At 35.0% G+C, this 18,656-nt stretch overlaps 5 protein-coding genes across 7 annotated transcripts; 1 reads left to right on the forward strand and 4 right to left on the reverse strand.

Annotated features, from left to right (window-relative positions):
* On the reverse strand, nucleotides 1,045-4,084 carry LOC104707937 (protein ABC transporter 1, mitochondrial-like). Its single transcript, XM_010424397.2, has 7 exons — nucleotides 3,285-4,084; nucleotides 2,961-3,186; nucleotides 2,720-2,872; nucleotides 2,440-2,598; nucleotides 2,066-2,225; nucleotides 1,753-1,979; nucleotides 1,045-1,658 (listed from the first exon to the last, which is right to left on the reverse strand). Exons 1-7 carry the CDS (start codon nucleotides 3,818-3,820, stop codon nucleotides 1,257-1,259), a joined length of 1,863 nt encoding a protein of 620 aa, XP_010422699.1. The 5' UTR covers nucleotides 3,821-4,084; the 3' UTR covers nucleotides 1,045-1,256.
* Nucleotides 4,678-7,633, forward strand: LOC104707938. Of its 2 annotated transcripts, XM_010424399.2 has the most exons (4): nucleotides 4,678-4,880; nucleotides 6,276-6,496; nucleotides 6,975-7,142; nucleotides 7,249-7,633. In XM_010424399.2, the coding sequence occupies exons 1-4, from the start codon at nucleotides 4,841-4,843 to the stop codon at nucleotides 7,453-7,455; spliced, it is 636 nt and encodes a 211-aa protein (XP_010422701.1). In that variant the 5' UTR covers nucleotides 4,678-4,840; the 3' UTR covers nucleotides 7,456-7,633. The 2 variants fall into 2 exon arrangements, with proteins under 2 accessions (XP_010422701.1, XP_010422700.1); XM_010424398.2 differs by lacking the exon at nucleotides 4,678-4,880 and having other exon boundaries at nucleotides 5,921-6,496.
* LOC104707939 (putative expansin-A17) lies at nucleotides 8,108-9,530 on the reverse strand. The gene is made up of 2 exons (XM_010424400.2): nucleotides 9,357-9,530; nucleotides 8,108-9,007 (listed from the first exon to the last, which is right to left on the reverse strand). Exons 1-2 carry the CDS (start codon nucleotides 9,478-9,480, stop codon nucleotides 8,376-8,378), a joined length of 756 nt encoding a protein of 251 aa, XP_010422702.1. The 5' UTR covers nucleotides 9,481-9,530; the 3' UTR covers nucleotides 8,108-8,375.
* LOC104707940 (cathepsin B) lies at nucleotides 13,952-16,437 on the reverse strand. Its single transcript, XM_010424401.2, has 11 exons — nucleotides 16,228-16,437; nucleotides 15,955-16,008; nucleotides 15,762-15,842; nucleotides 15,517-15,673; nucleotides 15,404-15,408; nucleotides 15,240-15,314; nucleotides 15,021-15,146; nucleotides 14,720-14,938; nucleotides 14,502-14,615; nucleotides 14,364-14,399; nucleotides 13,952-14,279 (listed from the first exon to the last, which is right to left on the reverse strand). Exons 1-11 carry the CDS (start codon nucleotides 16,303-16,305, stop codon nucleotides 14,145-14,147), a joined length of 1,080 nt encoding a protein of 359 aa, XP_010422703.1. The 5' UTR covers nucleotides 16,306-16,437; the 3' UTR covers nucleotides 13,952-14,144.
* On the reverse strand, nucleotides 16,941-18,064 carry LOC109124721 (GEM-like protein 2). 2 transcript variants are annotated; one of them, XM_010424403.2, is made up of 4 exons: nucleotides 17,925-18,064; nucleotides 17,697-17,798; nucleotides 17,303-17,583; nucleotides 16,941-17,235 (listed from the first exon to the last, which is right to left on the reverse strand). In XM_010424403.2, exons 1-4 carry the CDS (start codon nucleotides 18,034-18,036, stop codon nucleotides 17,044-17,046), a joined length of 687 nt encoding a protein of 228 aa, XP_010422705.1. In that variant the 5' UTR covers nucleotides 18,037-18,064; the 3' UTR covers nucleotides 16,941-17,043. The 2 variants fall into 2 exon arrangements, with proteins under 2 accessions (XP_010422705.1, XP_010422704.1); XM_010424402.2 differs by having other exon boundaries at nucleotides 17,919-18,064.

The following is an 18,656-nucleotide window of genomic DNA, read 5'->3' on the forward strand; positions in this document are numbered from 1 at the left end:
AATTGGAGATGCTAGAAGCAATGTTGTTGGTTCGGAAAGCGTAGCCACCAGGTTCTGCAAAAGGTAGACCCACGATGAATCCGGCTTGGACATGAGCGTCTAGCATTACGTCTGATTCATCTCCGTTTAAGAACCCGAGTCTCTTTGACATTTCAATCACTCCTTCACTGTCTTTTTCTGCACATGCCATCACCTGAAAAAAAAGGTTCCAGACAATGTTCTCAAGAATTCAATTTTCAGTTTCTTTTACGTATGCAAAGAGAGTGGACTCGATATGATTATTTTACCATTCGTAGATAGTCATCGACAAATTTCTTGGGGTAATCACGGGCTGCTCCAAAATCTATAAGATTGATTGTATTTGTGGCTTCATTGTATAAGAAGTTACCCCAGTTAGGATCTGTCTGCATAAAGCGGAAGACAAAAAGCTCTTTCAAAGTGAGTTCGAGCATCTTCCTTCCAACATAATCTCGTGTTTTCTGATCTAACAAAGCTACTTTATCAATGGGGATCCCTGTGATAACATGTTAATAGCAAAAGATTAGTTCATCATAACATTCTAACAAATCGTCGGAGCAGAGTAAGCAAAATTGTAGTTACCAGATATAAGTTCTGTGGTTAGAATCTTTTTGCTTGAAATTTCATCTACCACACGCGGAACATAAAACCCTGGAGTGTCTGAAAGCAAATCACGAAAGCGCTTTTGACTGACTGCTTCGATTTCATAGTTACACTCCTGAGCCAATTCCTCTTTAGCAACCTGCCAAAAACTTCGTCATGAATCTCAAGTCACAGACAAATTAATCGTTTGTAATGTACATTGCCTAAATCGTTAAGGATGATTATCAATTTATCAATCCAGTATCTTTTCTTCTACGTCTTCTGATTATGAGTGTTTTGTCTATATCTTACATATAAAACNTTCCAAACATTTTCGAGTTGCATTTTGAGTATTTTTTTTTTGGTTTTTCGTAAATGTTTTACAGATTCTCTTCTGTTTTTTTGGTGTGTTGAGTGTGATTTTTGGCAATTGATGTGGACTCATAAGCCAAAAGTATAGAGTTACTACATTTCTATTAAGTTTGATGATTGGCTTCTCCCAGCATTGTAATATTCAACATTTTACATTATTGAAAGGAAAAAAAATTACTCTAACTAATTTAAACTCAGAGGTGTACCAACGAAAGAATAGTTTTTACTTCCCAACAACGGGAAGAGAAAAAAATCATTAATATAGTGTTGTGTATATGAGAGCGCTAAGAAGAAACGGATCTAGTAGCGACGACTGGATCTTGTGGCTCATCATCGAACTGATATTTGCTGTAAACTTGGAGAAAGAGATCACGGCAAGGGACGGTGGCTCCAAGCTTGATACAAGCCAAGAAAGCTCCGGATAGTTTACGGTGAAGGCTATAGGCTTCATCTGGTGGTGGTGTAAGTCTATGTTTCAACATAGTTGCTCCTAAATTGGAGATGCTAGAAGCAATGTTGTTGGTTCGGAAAGCGTAGCCACCAGGTTCTGCAAAAGGTAGACCCACGATGAATCCGGCTTGGACATGAGCGTCTAGCATTACGTCTGATTCATCTCCGTTTAAGAACCCGAGTCTCTTTGACATTTCAATCACTCCTTCACTGTCTTTTTCTGCACATGCCATCACCTGAAAAAAAAGGTTCCAGACAATGTTCTCAAGAATTCAATTTTCAGTTTCTTTTACGTATGCAAAGAGAGTGGACTCGATATGATTATTTTACCATTCGTAGATAGTCATCGACAAATTTCTTGGGGTAATCACGGGCTGCTCCAAAATCTATAAGATTGATTGTATTTGTGGCTTCATTGTATAAGAAGTTACCCCAGTTAGGATCTGTCTGCATAAAGCGGAAGACAAAAAGCTCTTTCAAAGTGAGTTCGAGCATCTTCCTTCCAACATAATCTCGTGTTTTCTGATCTAACAAAGCTACTTTATCAATGGGGATCCCTGTGATAACATGTTAATAGCAAAAGATTAGTTCATCATAACATTCTAACAAATCGTCGGAGCAGAGTAAGCAAAATTGTAGTTACCAGATATAAGTTCTGTGGTTAGAATCTTTTTGCTTGAAATTTCATCTACCACACGCGGAACATAAAACCCTGGAGTGTCTGAAAGCAAATCACGAAAGCGCTTTTGACTGACTGCTTCGATTTCATAGTTACACTCCTGAGCCAATTCCTCTTTAGCAACCTGCCAAAACCTTCGTCATGAATCTCAAGTCACAGACAAATTAATCGTTTGTAATGTACATTGCCTAAATCGTTAAGGATGATTATCAATTTATCAATCCAGTATCTTTTCTTCTACGTCTTCTGATTATGAGTGTTTTGTCTATATCTTACATATAAAACCATGTTATCAGGAACCTGAACTTATAGCTCAACTAACGAGAAGATAACAATACCTTTATAGCTCTGTCCAGAAAGAGTCCCTTTGGAATTAGATTAGTATAATTCAATAAGCGTCTGACATTTTCAATATCACTTTCAATGCTGTTGGCAACACCAGGGTACTGAATCTTCATTGCAACTTCTATTCCATCTTTAGTGACAGCTCGGTGCACCTAAAACATCATCATATAAGGAAAATATTATAAAAAGGATTCAACACATTCACAAGAACGAAGCATCACACACACACATTCTACAATCAAACTACAGTCCAAGCAAAAACAAGGCTAGTACCTGACCAATACTCGCTGCTGCTATCGGTTCATAATCAAAACTAGTCAACTTGGATTGCCAATTAGGACCTAACTCAGCATCCAAAACAGGATTAAGTTGGCTCCTCGGCATCACATCTGCACCTTGACGCACATATTCCAGAGCATTCAAAATCTACAAAAGAACCTATCTTTATGTCAAATCAAGGGATAACAAACTACCAAAACAGAGAAACAATTAGATACAAATCTAAGGTATTTACCGGAGCAGGGACAAGACTCTCGTCCTGTATACTCAACATCTGGCCAACTTTAAGAGCAGCTCCACGCATTTCACACAATCCAAGAGCCAATCTCTCAGCATTTTCCTTAGACATTATAGATGAAAGCGCAGGTTTATTTTCTTGTGTAGCTGGTGTCCCATTAACCATCCTATATGTAGATTCTTTAACAGCTCCCCAAGCGAGAGCAGCTCCTAAATTAAAGAACCTTTACAAGTTACACAAAAATAAACTCAACTTGTTACACAATTGATTCTATCTAACCTAACGAAGCAGCAAAGTGATTTGTGATTTGATTCCAAATACCCATAAGCTCTTGCAATAGGTGTTGATGGAACCTTCCGTTCTCTAAGTCTCCGTCTCTTCATTGGAGCTGCTACTACTTCCACCACCGACGGAGATGACGCAACAACACCTGATTCGGCATCTCTAACTCCAATAACCTCGCCTGAAACCTTAATCTCCTCTTCTCTATTTGAATTCTTAGCTTCATCGATAAACTCGCTTCTCAGGTCTCTCGAATCGACGACAGGTTCGGTGCTATCAGATCTAATCTCAGGCGTTACGACGACGACGCCAGCTTTGTTACTTTCTTCGTCGAAGTATACGACGGACGGTTCCTTTTCCTTAGATCGACGAATCGAAAGCTCGCGAAGCTTCCCTGAGGTGAGTCCGACTAAGTCGGTGGCGGCAACCAAAACTTTTTTACCTGAAGAAGTAATTAAGCCTTCGAGATCTCCGTTTCTCGCTCTCCGTAACTCCGGTGACTGGTTAATGATCTCTTTGGCTACAAGAGATACGCCATTGACGAGCCTGATTAAGCTCTTGCTCCACGAACTCATCACGAATCAATGACGACGGCAAAAAAAAAAGTGCTAATTTATTCGTTGATTTGACTTTCCTCTTTTTGCTTGTCTTTTTCCATTTTCTGGGAATTTGGTTTTGAATCGCTTTTGGAGAATTTTCCCGAGAAAATTTTATGAAATATGTGTGTGTGTCTATGCGTTAGACCACGAAGATCGGAGGAAGACGTCGACGAGGAACCGAGGTTTACGTGGGGAGACGACAACCAAGAAACTCCTCCTCCAAGGTTCTACTTTCGGCCCAATTAACTCTTTCCTTATTCGTTGTCATCGTATAAAGCCCATTGGGCCAAACAGAAGTTTTAAGGGTAGCTTTCTTTTTTTTTTTTTTTCATATTTGGAAATTAATGTCAAAATTTATTTCAAGTAAATATGTTGGGTCCATTGTATATAATCCGACACCAAGAATACTATAGTTTTGTTTGTCTCGGGTAAAGTTAAAATTGTACATAAATATTGTACAGATGACTGCTTTATTACATTAACAGTAGAAAACCAACTATAATTGAATATGCTTTCTAGCTTTGTTTTTACTATGTAAGCGTTTTTGCTTATTTAAATTCATATGCCTAAATAAGTACAATGGCTGCGAAAACAGAGGAGGGAATAATATATGCCTAAGGCTAAATACAATGCATCTCCACTCATGAAAGTAACACGAGAAAGAACTATATAACTCATTCGTTTTGTTTTTCTTAACGTAAAAGAAGATCTTATTTTAACTTTCGGTGATATTATTACACTAATCTTTTGTTTATTACTATTTAATTTCGAATATAAAATTGGCCACGCCACTCAGACTTGTCAGGATGGTAAGCAATATAGTTTTCGAATTTAATAAAATATATATGGCACAGTGATTAGTTGGCATCTTACAACAGGAGGTCATCATTTGTCTCTATACATATTAACCAAATTGTATTTCGATTAAGAATTGATTTCTACTCTTTGAGATCTTCAAAAACATCTGAGAGCTTTGACAACAAGACGAAGAAGAAAATGTCCATTAGAGCTCAACAAGAACATCAAAACCTTGAAGGTATAATTTTCCCCTCAAATCTATTTATCTTTTTGAAGTTTTAAGTAATATAGTTTTATAAATTAAATCCTTTTACATCGTTCGTTTACGCTTTTTTGCTCATCTATCCAAGATCTTGAGATCCACAATACTCCATACTTAAGATTTTGGCACACCTGCTGCTTTATGTTCTATGATTCTATCTCTCGAACGTTTTCGCTTTTCAGATTCTACCGATCATATATACTGTATTGATATTTGTGTATAGACTTTTTGCTAAGGTGAAAATCGTTTGTTATTCTTTTATTAAAAGTTCGTTACTGTGATAATTTTTAATACTTCCTCTTGAAGATCATTAGCACAAGTAATTCAAATTCGTAATATTGTTTAGATCATCGACCTAAAAAACACAGCCAATAGGTTTCCTTTCCTCAAAAGCTCATTTGGATCTAGAATTAAAGTTACTTTTTTCTTTTCTTCTCTTATTTAATAATGGCAAAGGGTGTAGTCAATGGCAGTTTAGAGTAATATTATTATAACTTTTGGTGGTTAAAGAATTTTGACATTTTGTATAGATATAGTATACATGGGATGATTCAATTCATCATATTCAAAACTTAGCCAAACATAGTGATGTTATTAAACTTAAGACTAAGACTACGTTTTTTGATAGCTACATCACAAAGAAAAAAAATTGTAGACCGAAAATGTAGAAATACACAGCACTTTGATTAAATATGACCATTTTGTCAAAAATCACATGAACAATAGCTATTCAATATATATGGTTTAAAATAGTTTCACACTTTATTTTAATATAAGTTATAAATAAAATAGTTTTTGCTTATATAAATCAGTTCATCTGTAACTAAAAGTAAAAAAAAAAACTTAAAATAATTAAAATATGTTAACTAGTTTTAAAATAATGATATATATATTGGATGTAAAATTGTAGATATTAAACATTTTGAAAATTTGATATATAAATAAATCTATAATTAATGTATTTTATATGGGCCTCTGTTTGGTTCAAAGAAAATAAAAGGCCCAAATAAAAAGCCTATTAGACTTCATAGTAAATCTTACCAGATCTTGAAGAAACAATGCAATCTTCTCCGATCTTATTATCAGACTTCTCCTCCTCCTTTTACAACCCACGCGCCGCCGCGTTAGCCACTACTTCCGCCGTAACCAATTCACATCCTCCGACGATAAAATTTCACTCTCTATCCTCCTTTTCTCCTTCATCGAAACTAGCAGCTTCTTCTTCTTCTTCTTCTTCTCGTAGATGTTTCACATGCCGGTTTGGCGACGGTTCTTCCCCGTTCGATACGAGCGAGGATGATTATTATAGCGAGGATGAAACTGAAAATGGAATTGAAATCGATGATGAAGATGGTTATTATTGTTTGACAGATGGGAAGACAGAGGAATTGGTAGGCGAAGATGGAGTTCTCATAGAGGTGAAGAAGCTCGAGAAGAGCTCGCGGCGGATTCGTTCGAACATTGGTATGGAAGCGAGTCTCGATTCGGTTTGGAAGGTATTGACTGATTACGAGAAGCTATCTGATTTCATACCAGGCCTTGTTGTTAGCGAATTGGTTGAGAAAGAAGGGAACCGTGTTCGTCTTTTCCAGGTTTGCTCTTCTCAATCCAATTCTTTGATTTGCTTTTGTATCAATGCATCTCCTAAATTCTCCAACTTGGTTAACTTAAGCTTGAGTTCACTTGGTTTAAGTGCTGGTACTTACTGTGGTAGAGCCAACAAGTTAAAATCGAGACGACTCTGTTACTATTGAGCTTTGATGGATTCAAATTTGGAAACTTTCAGACTAATTGTGAAAGCATTTCATATTAGGTCTTGGTTGGATTCAAATTTGGAAACTGTGAGACTAAATTGTGAGTCTTTGAGACTAAATTGTGAATGCATTTCATATTAGCTCTTGGTTGGATTCAAATTTTTAAATTTTGAGAGTAAATTGTGAATCTTTTTTGTTGTTGCCATATTGGTAGAGTGTTTGGAATGTGGTCAAGTTTATGAAAAACATTCTCTGGTTTCTTTGTTGTGATGGACAGCACTCATCTCATTCTTTGGTTTTGTGGTTCTTTTGACAGATGGGACAGCAGAACTTAGCACTAGGTCTTAAGTTCAATGCCAAAGCTGTTCTAGATTGTTTTGAGAAAGAGCTTGAGATTTTGCCACATGGGAGAAGACGTGAAATCGATTTTAAGATGGTAGAAGGAGATTTCCAATTGTTTGAAGGCAAATGGTCCATCGAACAAGTAAGTGTTAAAATAGAATCCCTTTATTGAGAACACGTATATATTACCTTTCCTTTGAGGCTGTTTTTGATTCTTATCTGTCTTTTTTTTTTTTTCCGTGAGTTAGCTCGACAAAGGGATTCAGGGGGAGGCTTTGGATTTACAGTTTAAAGATTTTCCGACGACGCTTGCGTACACGGTGGATGTAAAACCAAAGATGTGGTTGCCTGTGCGGTTAGTTGAAGGAAGATTGTGCAAAGAGATCAAAACTAACCTTATGAGTATCCGAGATGCAGCACAGAAAGTGATTGAAGGTGTTATACATGATCTTTGAGTTTTCTTACAAGCCAAGCTGAGTTAGTGTTCCACCTCTCTGCAGGTTAGATATAGTTTCTTTCTTTCTTCTTTTGTGAATTTTGAAATGTTATGTAAGTGGCTTTATTAATATACACATTGCCCCCAATTGTATATTCTGAATTTTTTGGCTTTGAATATACCAAGTTTTTTTTGGATATGTGATTGTCCCGACCAGAGATGACAAGAAAATTGAGGGTGAATGAATTTGTAGTAAACGAGAATGAATTGCAATACACGAAAGTTGAGAGAGTAAACGAAATTTTTGGGGTAAATCCACAATAAGACGAGTGAACTAGCTCAAAAGTTTCTCACTTTGGATGAACAGAGTTTCCTTCACAATTGTATGCCGTGAAAATTTCATTGAGTTGGGATTAAGATGTTACAGAACTACAGAAGTGTTCAAGTTTATCTAGCGGTGTGATTTGCAGAGTAGAAATTTGTAACAGATGAGAATCACATGTTGCTCTGTTTTTTTTCTTGTTGCTTATAAAACAGATCACTCTGGTCTAAAACAGAGCATCTTTTTTATAAGGTCGAGATCATTCATAGTGCTATGTTTAACCGACACTGCAGAGGAGGCTGAAATTGCGTATTTAGTCGATAGTATGTACACACGAGACATCGGAAGAGTAGTTTAAAAATATCCTTTATATATAATAGAGTAAACATCTTCCTTTAATGTACAAATACAATCATCACTGCTTGAGTCTTCTCCAGATTATAAACTCTCTGGAAGCAAGACTATCATAAGGCTGTAAAACGAGCAACTTATGGCAGACGATGATGATGCAATAGAGGAAGCCAAAAACACCCAATGAAAAGTAAATACAAAAGTTACAAAACATGGATAAAAAAAACCCCATAAACCTGGTATACGCGTAGTTAGTATTATTGATATCAGAAGTTGATGTTGCTCTTGAAGCTCTGACCAAACCGCCAGTTCGAAGGAACAACGTTGAGTGCTGCTTTGATTCTTCCATTGCTGAGTTGAACTTTGAAAGATAGAGATTGACCATTAAGGTAAGTGTTGCTTTGAAAATTAGCACCCCAGTTTCTTGACATTGTCTCCCACTTGTTACTCTTAGATCCTTTGATCCAAACTTTAGAGATCTCACCAGATCCTGCTACGTTTGAGATGAGAACAAGCTCGAAATAGTTCCTACCGTTCATCGTAAATCTCATCCCTCCGCTTCTTCTGCATCCAACTCTTTTGTAAAGAATAGGGACAATTCCAGCTTTGTACTTGGCGATGGTGAGAAACGCAGGCTGAGCCATGTCGAAGTGAGGTCTCGGTGGGTTGCACCATCCTCCATTGTCGCTTGCCTGAGCAAAGTTTGGTGGACAGAAGTTTGTGGCAGTGATTGTGATTGATCTGCCTTTAAGACACCATTGTGGCACTTTGGTCGAGTCGCAGACGATCTGGTAACATCCACCGCATGACTTGCCGTCGTTGAACAGTGCTGTGCTTAACGCCGCTGTGTTGGTCTTGTAACCGTCTGTGTATAGGTTTCCATAACCACAAGCTCCACCTGAAGAAGAAAAAAAATCAACATTATGAGAGAGTTTCTTGACAAAGAAGAAATATTTCTTTTCCAGACGTAAACTAACTAATACTAAACTTTTTGAAACTGAACTGAATCAAGTAAATCAAAATTCGTTAAAAAGACATTTTTTATAAGTATCAAGATTCATGAAAAAGATCATATCGCAATTAGTTATAAAAAAAATAAATGTTTTGTATTATATGAAAATATGTTAACTACATAAGTTTATTATTCTCTTTTTTTTTTCTTTTAAATCAAACTCAAGAATTTAAACAGAACCGAGCGAAAAAAAAACAAAATGTTCATGTCTAGTGTCCGAGACAGTGAGACTTACCCATTGTACCAGAAGCATCACTTCCGCCGTAGAAAGTCGCATGAGCCTTTAACCAACCAGCAGAAACTGAGCTGATCGTCATGGAGAAGATCACTGCTACCAAAAGAGAGCAAATCTTCGTCATTCTTTTTCTTCTTCAAAGTGTTTAACTTTTGATTCTTTTGGTTGATGATTGTAGTGTTGGATTGGATGATAAGACTTAGGTTGGGCTCAGCAGCTATTTATAGTAGAAATCATGCATAGAGCTTGTTTCAATTAAGATATATGTATTAAATTAATTAAGATATGACTTGGAATTAGCGGAAAACGTTGAAAATAATAATATGTTCTGGTGATGATTGATTCAATGATTATAAGAGTGCGAAAAATACGGAGTTTTCAGGCAGATGATAATTAAGTTAATCCTATAAGGGCATGTGACTATAGGTAGTTGCTTTTAGTTTCTTTCATATATTATAAATTTTTCGTTCTCTTTTTCGTAAGTTTTAAATTGTTTTTCTTCTCAACTAAGTTTTTATAAGTCTTTTATGGAGTTTATATATTTTATTTTTAGCGAATGGGTGGTTTTAATTAAGGGTAAAATGGCGTTTAGTAATTAGTCCATAACAAAAAAGGATTAACTAGACTTACATACCAATCTTTTTAAAAAGAGCTATTTCCAACCACTTTAACCAACCAAAATAGTTTTCTTGTTTTCTTCGATAAAACTAGTCGGTTAAAAATATATAACTTGAAAAAAAATATCAAGTGTAGAAACAGACGTGAGGCGTCCCACAGCACATAAAGCTAAGTTTTTGCATCATGCCAAACAAACGTTTTCTTAAATAAAATTCAACATGTAGCTGTATTATATAGTTCTAAATAGGTCTATAGCTTATAGTTCAATCATGTTTTTGTGAAGAATTAGCTATTATCATATTATAGTATACGAAATTCGTATGCAGATTAGATTATATATAGCCAAATGGCAAGTTACAAGTTGTCTTAATAATCGGCAATGAATGTAGAATGTAGAATCAATGAGTTTGAGTTGAAAATTCAACGTACGACATAAACTGATAAGTGCTCCTCCATTTTACGCAAATTCCGTGGTACGTTCCAAGTTGCCAACTTACGCTGATAACTTAGTTTATCTATTACTAATTAATAAGTCTTCGGTAATTTTGAAGTTAATTATTTTTTTTTTCCAACTAAACATTAAATTATATTTAAAAAGAATTCTAAGATTGGTTGTCCAAACAGGAAAATAAGAGTTTACAAAAAAAACTTTCATAAATTAAAGATCTCGAAAAATGAGCAAGACAGTCTGTTCTTACATTGGACACACGAGGGATCCTGATAAGAGTGAAGGAAGGGAAGGAGGACCTAAGCAAGGAAAAGTCATCCAGCAGATTCGAAAATGTGGGCCAGTCATCAGGCGTCTGTACCATCGCAACTAACTCTGCACAATCTGTCTCAAAAGCTTGACAGTCGACACTAACCACTAGAAAGGATTCCATAGCCCAAATCAAAGCTTGTAACTCCGCGTGGAAGGGAGTAGGATTGCGTCTAAGACTATGTGCTCCCACGAGAAGCGTCTTGTCCTCATTATTACAATATCACCATCCCGTCTAAGTTAATTGTTTTATACTCTTTAGAGTTATTATTATATGACTCTCTCTTACATTCTATTTCAACCGGAAAAAACAGCAAAATCTCTTGATTAATGATCATCCTTAAGTTTAATTAGAAAAGTAATGATGGTACAATGCAAGATATAGTTATGAAAACAGTTGCGGATTGTCTTAAACTATATATTCATTCCACCCACAGATTGATATATTTAATACGGCGCTTCAACCTAACCTTGAGATTTCAGAAATGGTCGAAGTCAAACGTTATAATACACAAAGTACGTTTTCGTAAGATTATCGATTTATCAGTCATGTAATATAAATTATATAGGTACCCTAATATTATGGCATATCTAATGGTACGTCCACGTACTTATCACATGGGTGATGGCGCTGATTCCATTTGATAAACTCACACATGGACCAACCACTCTCCATTTCAATGATAAATTTCATTTTTTATACATATTATCAACTATTTGACGGTATATCGAATTATACGGATAAATATGGGGGAAAAAAAAATTAAAGTACCATGGTACAGTACGTATAAGTCTAATAGATAAAGATAATTTTTATGTATAAACCAAGCAAATCATATTCATTCTTTATTTCAAGTAATCATCCATTTTTATGATGTACCTTATGATTAATTGAGTCACCGTGAACCGACCTAATTTGTTATCTGCAAGTTATATAATGAGAATATGAAGTAGATACGACAAGGAGCAGAAGATAATTAAGAAAATACCACAATTTGTACAGTAAATGTCTTTCCCCGGTGGTAAAAACCGTAGGTAACCCTCGTCGAGGGAACATCTAGTATAGGTACGTATCATTATTTATTTGAATTTCATTTTGTAAAGCTAATAAATTGATTTATCTTCGTAAGTATACGCAACCTTTCACAGCCACATATTGCGTAGGTATTACTGTACAACGTTTACCTTATTCAAGACTGACGTTGTTCTAATTAAATCAGTAAAAGAAACTCAAACGCCGATTGAAAAAACCCAAATTATCCATTTGACGTCCGACCCTCGTAAGTACGTGTTACCAGTTCTTCTAGGGTTTGTTTTGGGTTCATGGTGGTTATTTTTTTTGGTTTATGTTGACATAGGCCTTGAATGGAAGCCTCTTATTTAGGTAATCGATAAACAGATTTTGAAAAATGCAATTCGTTTAATATTCAATATTTTTCTAATAAATTTGTGGTTTTGCAAAATAGGAAAAAAAAGTAATAAGTGCGGTTTTGGGAAGACAAATAAGGTGTGAACAGCACTTAAAAACCAAAACAAGTTTTATCTAGCGGTTTTACAAATTACGCACTTGGTTATATATATTTTTAATTTTTAATTTTTGTTACTGTTAAAATATTATATATTTATTAATTTTCTTCCACTACTATATACTTCTACGATAAATATATAAGTTCTATCTAGTATTAGTATCTCTTTTCTACTATCTTTCCTTTCATATCATTGTTATATAATATTAAAATAACATTGTATTTTAATAATTAGAGATATTAGGTTTTATATAGTTATGTTTACTTATGTTAGATATATTTTGTATAAAAAATCTATTTACAAAATCTATGAAATATATTACAATTATACCTTATGTTAAATATATATATATATAATTATTAATACAAAATAAATTGAAATATATAATTATACTAGTTATTAAAAAATAATATGAAATCCGCACTCCAAATAGTTTTTCACCAATCAAAAGTTATTTTGTATTGCTTATTTTGTATTAACCGCACTTGTCCTGCAAATATATTTGTCCCGCACGTACCGCAATTGAACCATACCGCACTAGCAAATTTTTTATCCCGCACTATTAAATCCACGGTTACCATTCGGACCCATAATATAAACCAATTGAAAGCAGTCTTTCGCCAACATAGCTAACTCCGCCGCTCTGTATTGTTGACGAATTCTGTCAGAAACGTTAAAAGCTTCAAGGTTCGTAAAATACTGCATGCTACGTAGTAACATATCATGGGTTATTTGTATGTCAATGTGTCTTTTACTAACACCATAGGAACTCCATATCCGAAAACCATAATCATTGCCTACTAAAATACTTGTCCCCTACGCACCCATCCCTATTGTCGACATATCATTTCTCCCGCCTGTGTCCAGGGCAGTCTTGTAATGTTTCAACCTAGGAAAAATGGTATATACCCAAAATTTCTGACATTGTGGTACTTCCTTAGTTTTCTTCCAAAAATGTGGTATACACTTATATAATGCTATGTTCTTTTAAGGATTACATTATTGACTATTAATGATGTCAAAAAGGCAAAAAGATTGATAATCTATAATAAAAAGTTTCTGTTAAGTGCAACTTTGTCAACTATTTAGTTTAATGATGTTAACTTCATTACAAGTTCTAAACTGTGTAATCCACTAAAATTACATTCTAGCGATCATGAATCAAATTGAGTATTTTTTTTTTTTTAGCTAGGCCCTTAATAATTTAGACAGTAATACCTCAAAAATGAGAAAAACAAATAAATCAAATGGTATTATTAGTGCGGTACACGATAGATGTAATAATGTAAATAGGTTACAAGAATAGCCGAAAAATACTGAATAACTTTTAGTGGAAAAAGTGATTTAAATTAATTTCTAGGAAATAAATATAAAACACGAAAACGCTAATTTTAATAGATTAATTACACTTTTTCGAATTATATTTTTTACACGCTAGTTGTATTATAGGCATAGCAGTTTTTGTTTTTATTTTTAAATGTCATAACGTGGACGTTTGATAAATGTTATAAATGGGAAAAAATTTCAGAATTACGTTTTCACATGATTACGTGAACAAGTCACAAGTGGTGTATTATCACCTCAAGACGTATATACCATTACCGTTGCGTTAATTGCTAAAAAAGTTTTGATCACTTCATGACACTAATACATTTGTCATGTACTTAACAATTATGGAAACACAACTCCAAAGTTAAAACTTAAAAGTAAAAACCATTTTATATTGCTTGTGTTGAAGTATTTATTTCTATAACATTTTCACAGCCAACCAGAAAACAATTCCCGGTCACCGGAATCTTTTACCGGATACAACAACCACCACAACATATTATAAACAAACGTTTCATCTTTGATATTAAACCGACGCAACATTTCCATCTTTGATATCAAACCGACGCAACCGGAAGATCATTCGAACCGGCATCAACCTTAAACACATTCTTGTTTGAAGGCAAACCAGCCACTGGTTCATCTTCAATTCCACATTCATTAGTTCCTCTCCTAATCATGAAATAACCATCCTGCATGCAAATTTCATATATCTCAACAACCAAACTCAAAAACTCTAGAAAAACATTCGCAAATTCATTACAAATAACACTTACATCACCCCAGCCTCTGTTCCATTGATTTGCCAACAACTGCAACAGTTGAATAACAAACCAAGAACGTTATAAATCTTGGCTAACCTCAAAAGATTTCGATAAGATAATCTCGATATAACGTTTAACAATTAACATTACCCAGTAATCCTCGCCTTCATCGCTAGTTCCCCAACCAATAAGCTTAACAGCATGACCTCCAATGTTAGAACCTGTTATGTGCTTATACACTCCAGATTTGTAATGAGCAAAATCCTAATCAAAAGTTCAAAACAAACCATTAATAATAAGAGTTGTCTAATAATAATTCCTAATCAAAATCCTAGTCAACAACTTAAAAGTATTAATGTCTTAATTACCTCATAAACGGTAAAAGAGACTTCAACAGGTCCATTCTTATAAATCTCTGCCATAATGTCTTGTGGGTTAGATTTAACAACGTATGTACTAACACTGTAATGCTTCGATTCGCTCCATAGTTTGTTATCGCTAACGCATTTTCTCAAACATTTCGGAGTATCATAGGCCGGTTCACAACCCGGGTGAGAGCATCCGGTATTATCAAAGTATGGATCACACTAACAAACCAAGAAAGAAACATATCATCAAAAAAAACCAATTCCAAATTTAAAGATTTTAAGTGAGACATTGATCGTTTACCTCTTCAGTGACAACACCGCTGTACGAAAAGTATTTCCAAGCAGCAACTGGGTAGCCACCATCACAACCCTCACCACAACGGAATCCACAACAAGCTAAGAGATCATTTACTGATAAAGTAATGTTCTGAATTGGAGAAAAACCAAACAAGAATAAATATTAAGCTTTGGATTGTTTATATCTTAATTTGGTCTTTAAATTGTTAACTAGAATTATTACCATTCCAAATTGGATACAGAATCTATCAGATAGTGATTCAACAGCACCAAACGCCCAGCAAGAACCACAATGTCCCTAAAACCAAAACCACAAATCTCATAAAACCATTTTTTTCAAAAGGTAAATCTGAAGTTACAGGACAACACAAAAGATTGAACTTATACCTGATCTGTTCATAGAGGAGTCAACAAACACAGACCAACAAACCAAGAATTAGTAACCGATGAACGAAATGCAATTTAACACTCAAATTATGGAAAAAAGGCTAAAACCAAACCTAAGATATTTCCAATACTGGTGCACTGTGGCCAATTGGCTCTAGCATCAAATTGTTTAGGTAGCTTCAGAGACGGATCATGGCTTACAACAGGAACACCTAAGAAATGCTTCTTCGGTGTTGGCTTAACACCAAGAAGACGCTTAAACTCTGCAACCTGCAACATACAACAAAAAAATTTATAATATAGATCATCATTAGATTTGTGTTACTCTTTCTTAATAGAGATTTAAAAAGATCTTTACAGTGGCGTTTGAAAATCGATCATTTATAGAAGCTTTCCATCCAGCGTTTGGGTTTTGGTTGATTTTCTTCACAATCTCATCCTGATTAATGCGAAAAAAATCAAAATCAAAATCAAAATCTTGATTAGTGAGAAAAATCAAAATCTTGATTAGTGAGAATCAAAGTAACAGAACAAATTGATTAAGACAAAACCTGAAGTATCCTCGAGCTCAGTTTCTGTTTGGTAAGATTTTCAGCTGCAATACCCTGGATTAAGACAAAACCCAGAAAGTTTCAGTCAAACAAACTGACAAAGTTTGGATCTTTCTTTGTCTTAGTGTTTAATAGACAATAATAAAGTATAGCTTTTTATATACGCAACCATAATTGATCAACGAACTAAACAATCAAAACATAGCTAATATTGGATCTAAACGAAGCATACAGCTAAACTTCTTAACTTAGGGAGATGATTATGGAAGTTACCTGCAAGTCAAAAGCCAATACCAGCCCTAAGAGCAAGAAAACAGAGGCCAAACAGAGTTTGGTATTGTGATCAGCCATGGTTTAGCTCTTCGATGAAATCCAAAATCAAGAGAGATCTCTTTGTATAAGTAAAACCTCAGTGGTGGGGGAGTCTCCTTTTATAACAGGTAGCAGAAAAAGAGAGAGAGAGAGACAGAGGCTTATCTAGTGCACAATGACACAGACATTTCTTGGGAAACTGAATCAGCCAATGAGTTGTTTTCTTTTGAAGGAGCCAGAAGAAGATCTTAGCCGTTGATTGGTGCAATCTACAGAATCTTAGGTCGTTAAAGGTATACATGGTTGCCACGTTGCGTCATTTACTCATTACACATCGTTCGTAATTTCTTTTATGGGATTGGAGTTGGACCCTTTGTTACGAAATCGCTATACCAATTCAGCAAGTTAACAAATAACAACCATGAATAAGTTTTACTTGTGTATACTCAATTTATCCCAACAAATCTTATTTCCTTTTTTTCTAGGTTCGTTGTTGATTTACTGTTTAACCAAGTTCTCAACTAAAATCCTGAATAAATTAGTGGTAAGTAATAAAATCCTTAATTATTTGAAAACATATTTGTAATTGTATCTCAAGTCATTTAGTCAATCTTTTTTTTTTTTTTAAGTATGATTATTTTTCTAATTTATGTAAAGAGTAGGGTTTTACTGTATCCCAAACCCAAAGTTTTATTACTAGACAGAGTCCATGACAACCGAATGCTTACAAGTTTTATGACTGGTCAAGAAAGAACTATTCGTGATATTCGAATTTGATTACAAGACATTATTAGTGTGGGAATTGCGGTGAGCTTTGTTGAGACAATTGAAAGCGTCGGTGTAGGAGACAAAGCCCATGAACCAAAACTCAAACCCATCTCGTGTCACCATATGCACATACCTCTCACTTGGCTTTAACACGTTCGATGATGAACTAATGCTACTTATCTTCTCCAACTCCATCACCACCTATATCAGCACAACATTTTTAATGAACGAATCTTCAAAAAATAAGGTTTGAAACTCGTGGTCTAACCTTGTAGTATGTAGGAACAACACCATTTCCACCGGCAGAAGGAGGAAGACGAATGGCATAGTCGCTACGGAAAGCGATCCTTCTGTTGGAAACGTATAACATTCCTGTCACTGGTCCTGAAGTGGTTGATATGTAGCAAACAAACGAATCTAAGAGTTTCTCTGCCGCAAAAACACCAAACTCTCGCCGAAACACTCTCCCTGGTCCTCCTTCAACGATCATCTTAGTGCCTTGAGTAAGCCTAGCCATTGCTGCATCACTTATGCTTGGACTAAACTTAACTGTTCATCATCGCCGGTTTCATGCATATATAAACCATAGATTATTGTTACAAAAATATCAGAGCTATGTTTTAACTTTTAAGAATCGATTATAAGCCGACAAGCTCACGTACGGTGGTCTTTTAAACCGAAGGCTAATGCTTCCGCTTTGCGAGTTACGTTCTCTGCTTTCTTCCCACAACGATTAAACACATCAAGAACCTTATCCTTCGACCCTAGATATTATAGATAGGTGCAATCAAGATTTATCATCGAACACTATTAAATTTATTTAAAAAGATAGCTGATAAACTTAATTATAAAACACGAATTAACCCATCATTTTGTAGACTTACTCTTACCAGAAGCTGAAGTGGGAGTAGTAATCTGGACGTAAGGATTATTATAACGACCGCCATGGCCATTGGTTTTGTGATTAGTCGCCGAGTCGTCCTTGTATTGTTGTGTACTCATGATATCACCTAGTGATGTAAAAGGAACATAGATGACGTTAATATAGAGGGAGGAGGCCCGTGGGTTGTACGCTATCGTACCTTTTTTATTCGTTACTTTTGAGGATTCGGATAAAGACAAAATTCTCCATAGATGGATGGTGTAGATGCACTTGTCATTATTCCTTTCATGATAATGTGTTTTGACTTTTGAAAAAAAGTTAAAAGTGTTAAACTCTGTTTTGTTTTCTTCTAGAAGCTAGATACCGTAATTGATAGAAAGTAAAGTTATGCGGTCAAAAAAGAAATTTTGAAAGATTAAAGGGTATATAAATAAATATATAAAACTTCCTAATTTTCTTCTTCTTCAGTTGCTTCTTTCTCTCGCCGCCACAATTGTTTACAGAGACAGTGAATTTGGGAGATCCATCCATCATTGTTTAGATGTCTTGGAGAGGAAGAGGTAGCTTCGGTGGTGGTGCTGACTATGGAAAGCCTGAGCCTTTTGAAATTTTCCCTGTAAGTTTTTTTTTTAAAACAAAACTTCTCTCTTAAAGGTTGAAACTTTTTTATAAATTGCAGATTCTGTGTGGTTGTGTTGATCTTTGAGGGTTTTTTTTTTTTTTTTTTTTTTTTTTTTTT

The sequence above is a fragment of the Camelina sativa genome, chromosome 8 (genome assembly GCF_000633955.1).
Source record: "Camelina sativa cultivar DH55 chromosome 8, Cs, whole genome shotgun sequence".
NCBI classification, from domain to species: Eukaryota; Viridiplantae; Streptophyta; class Magnoliopsida; order Brassicales; family Brassicaceae; genus Camelina; species Camelina sativa.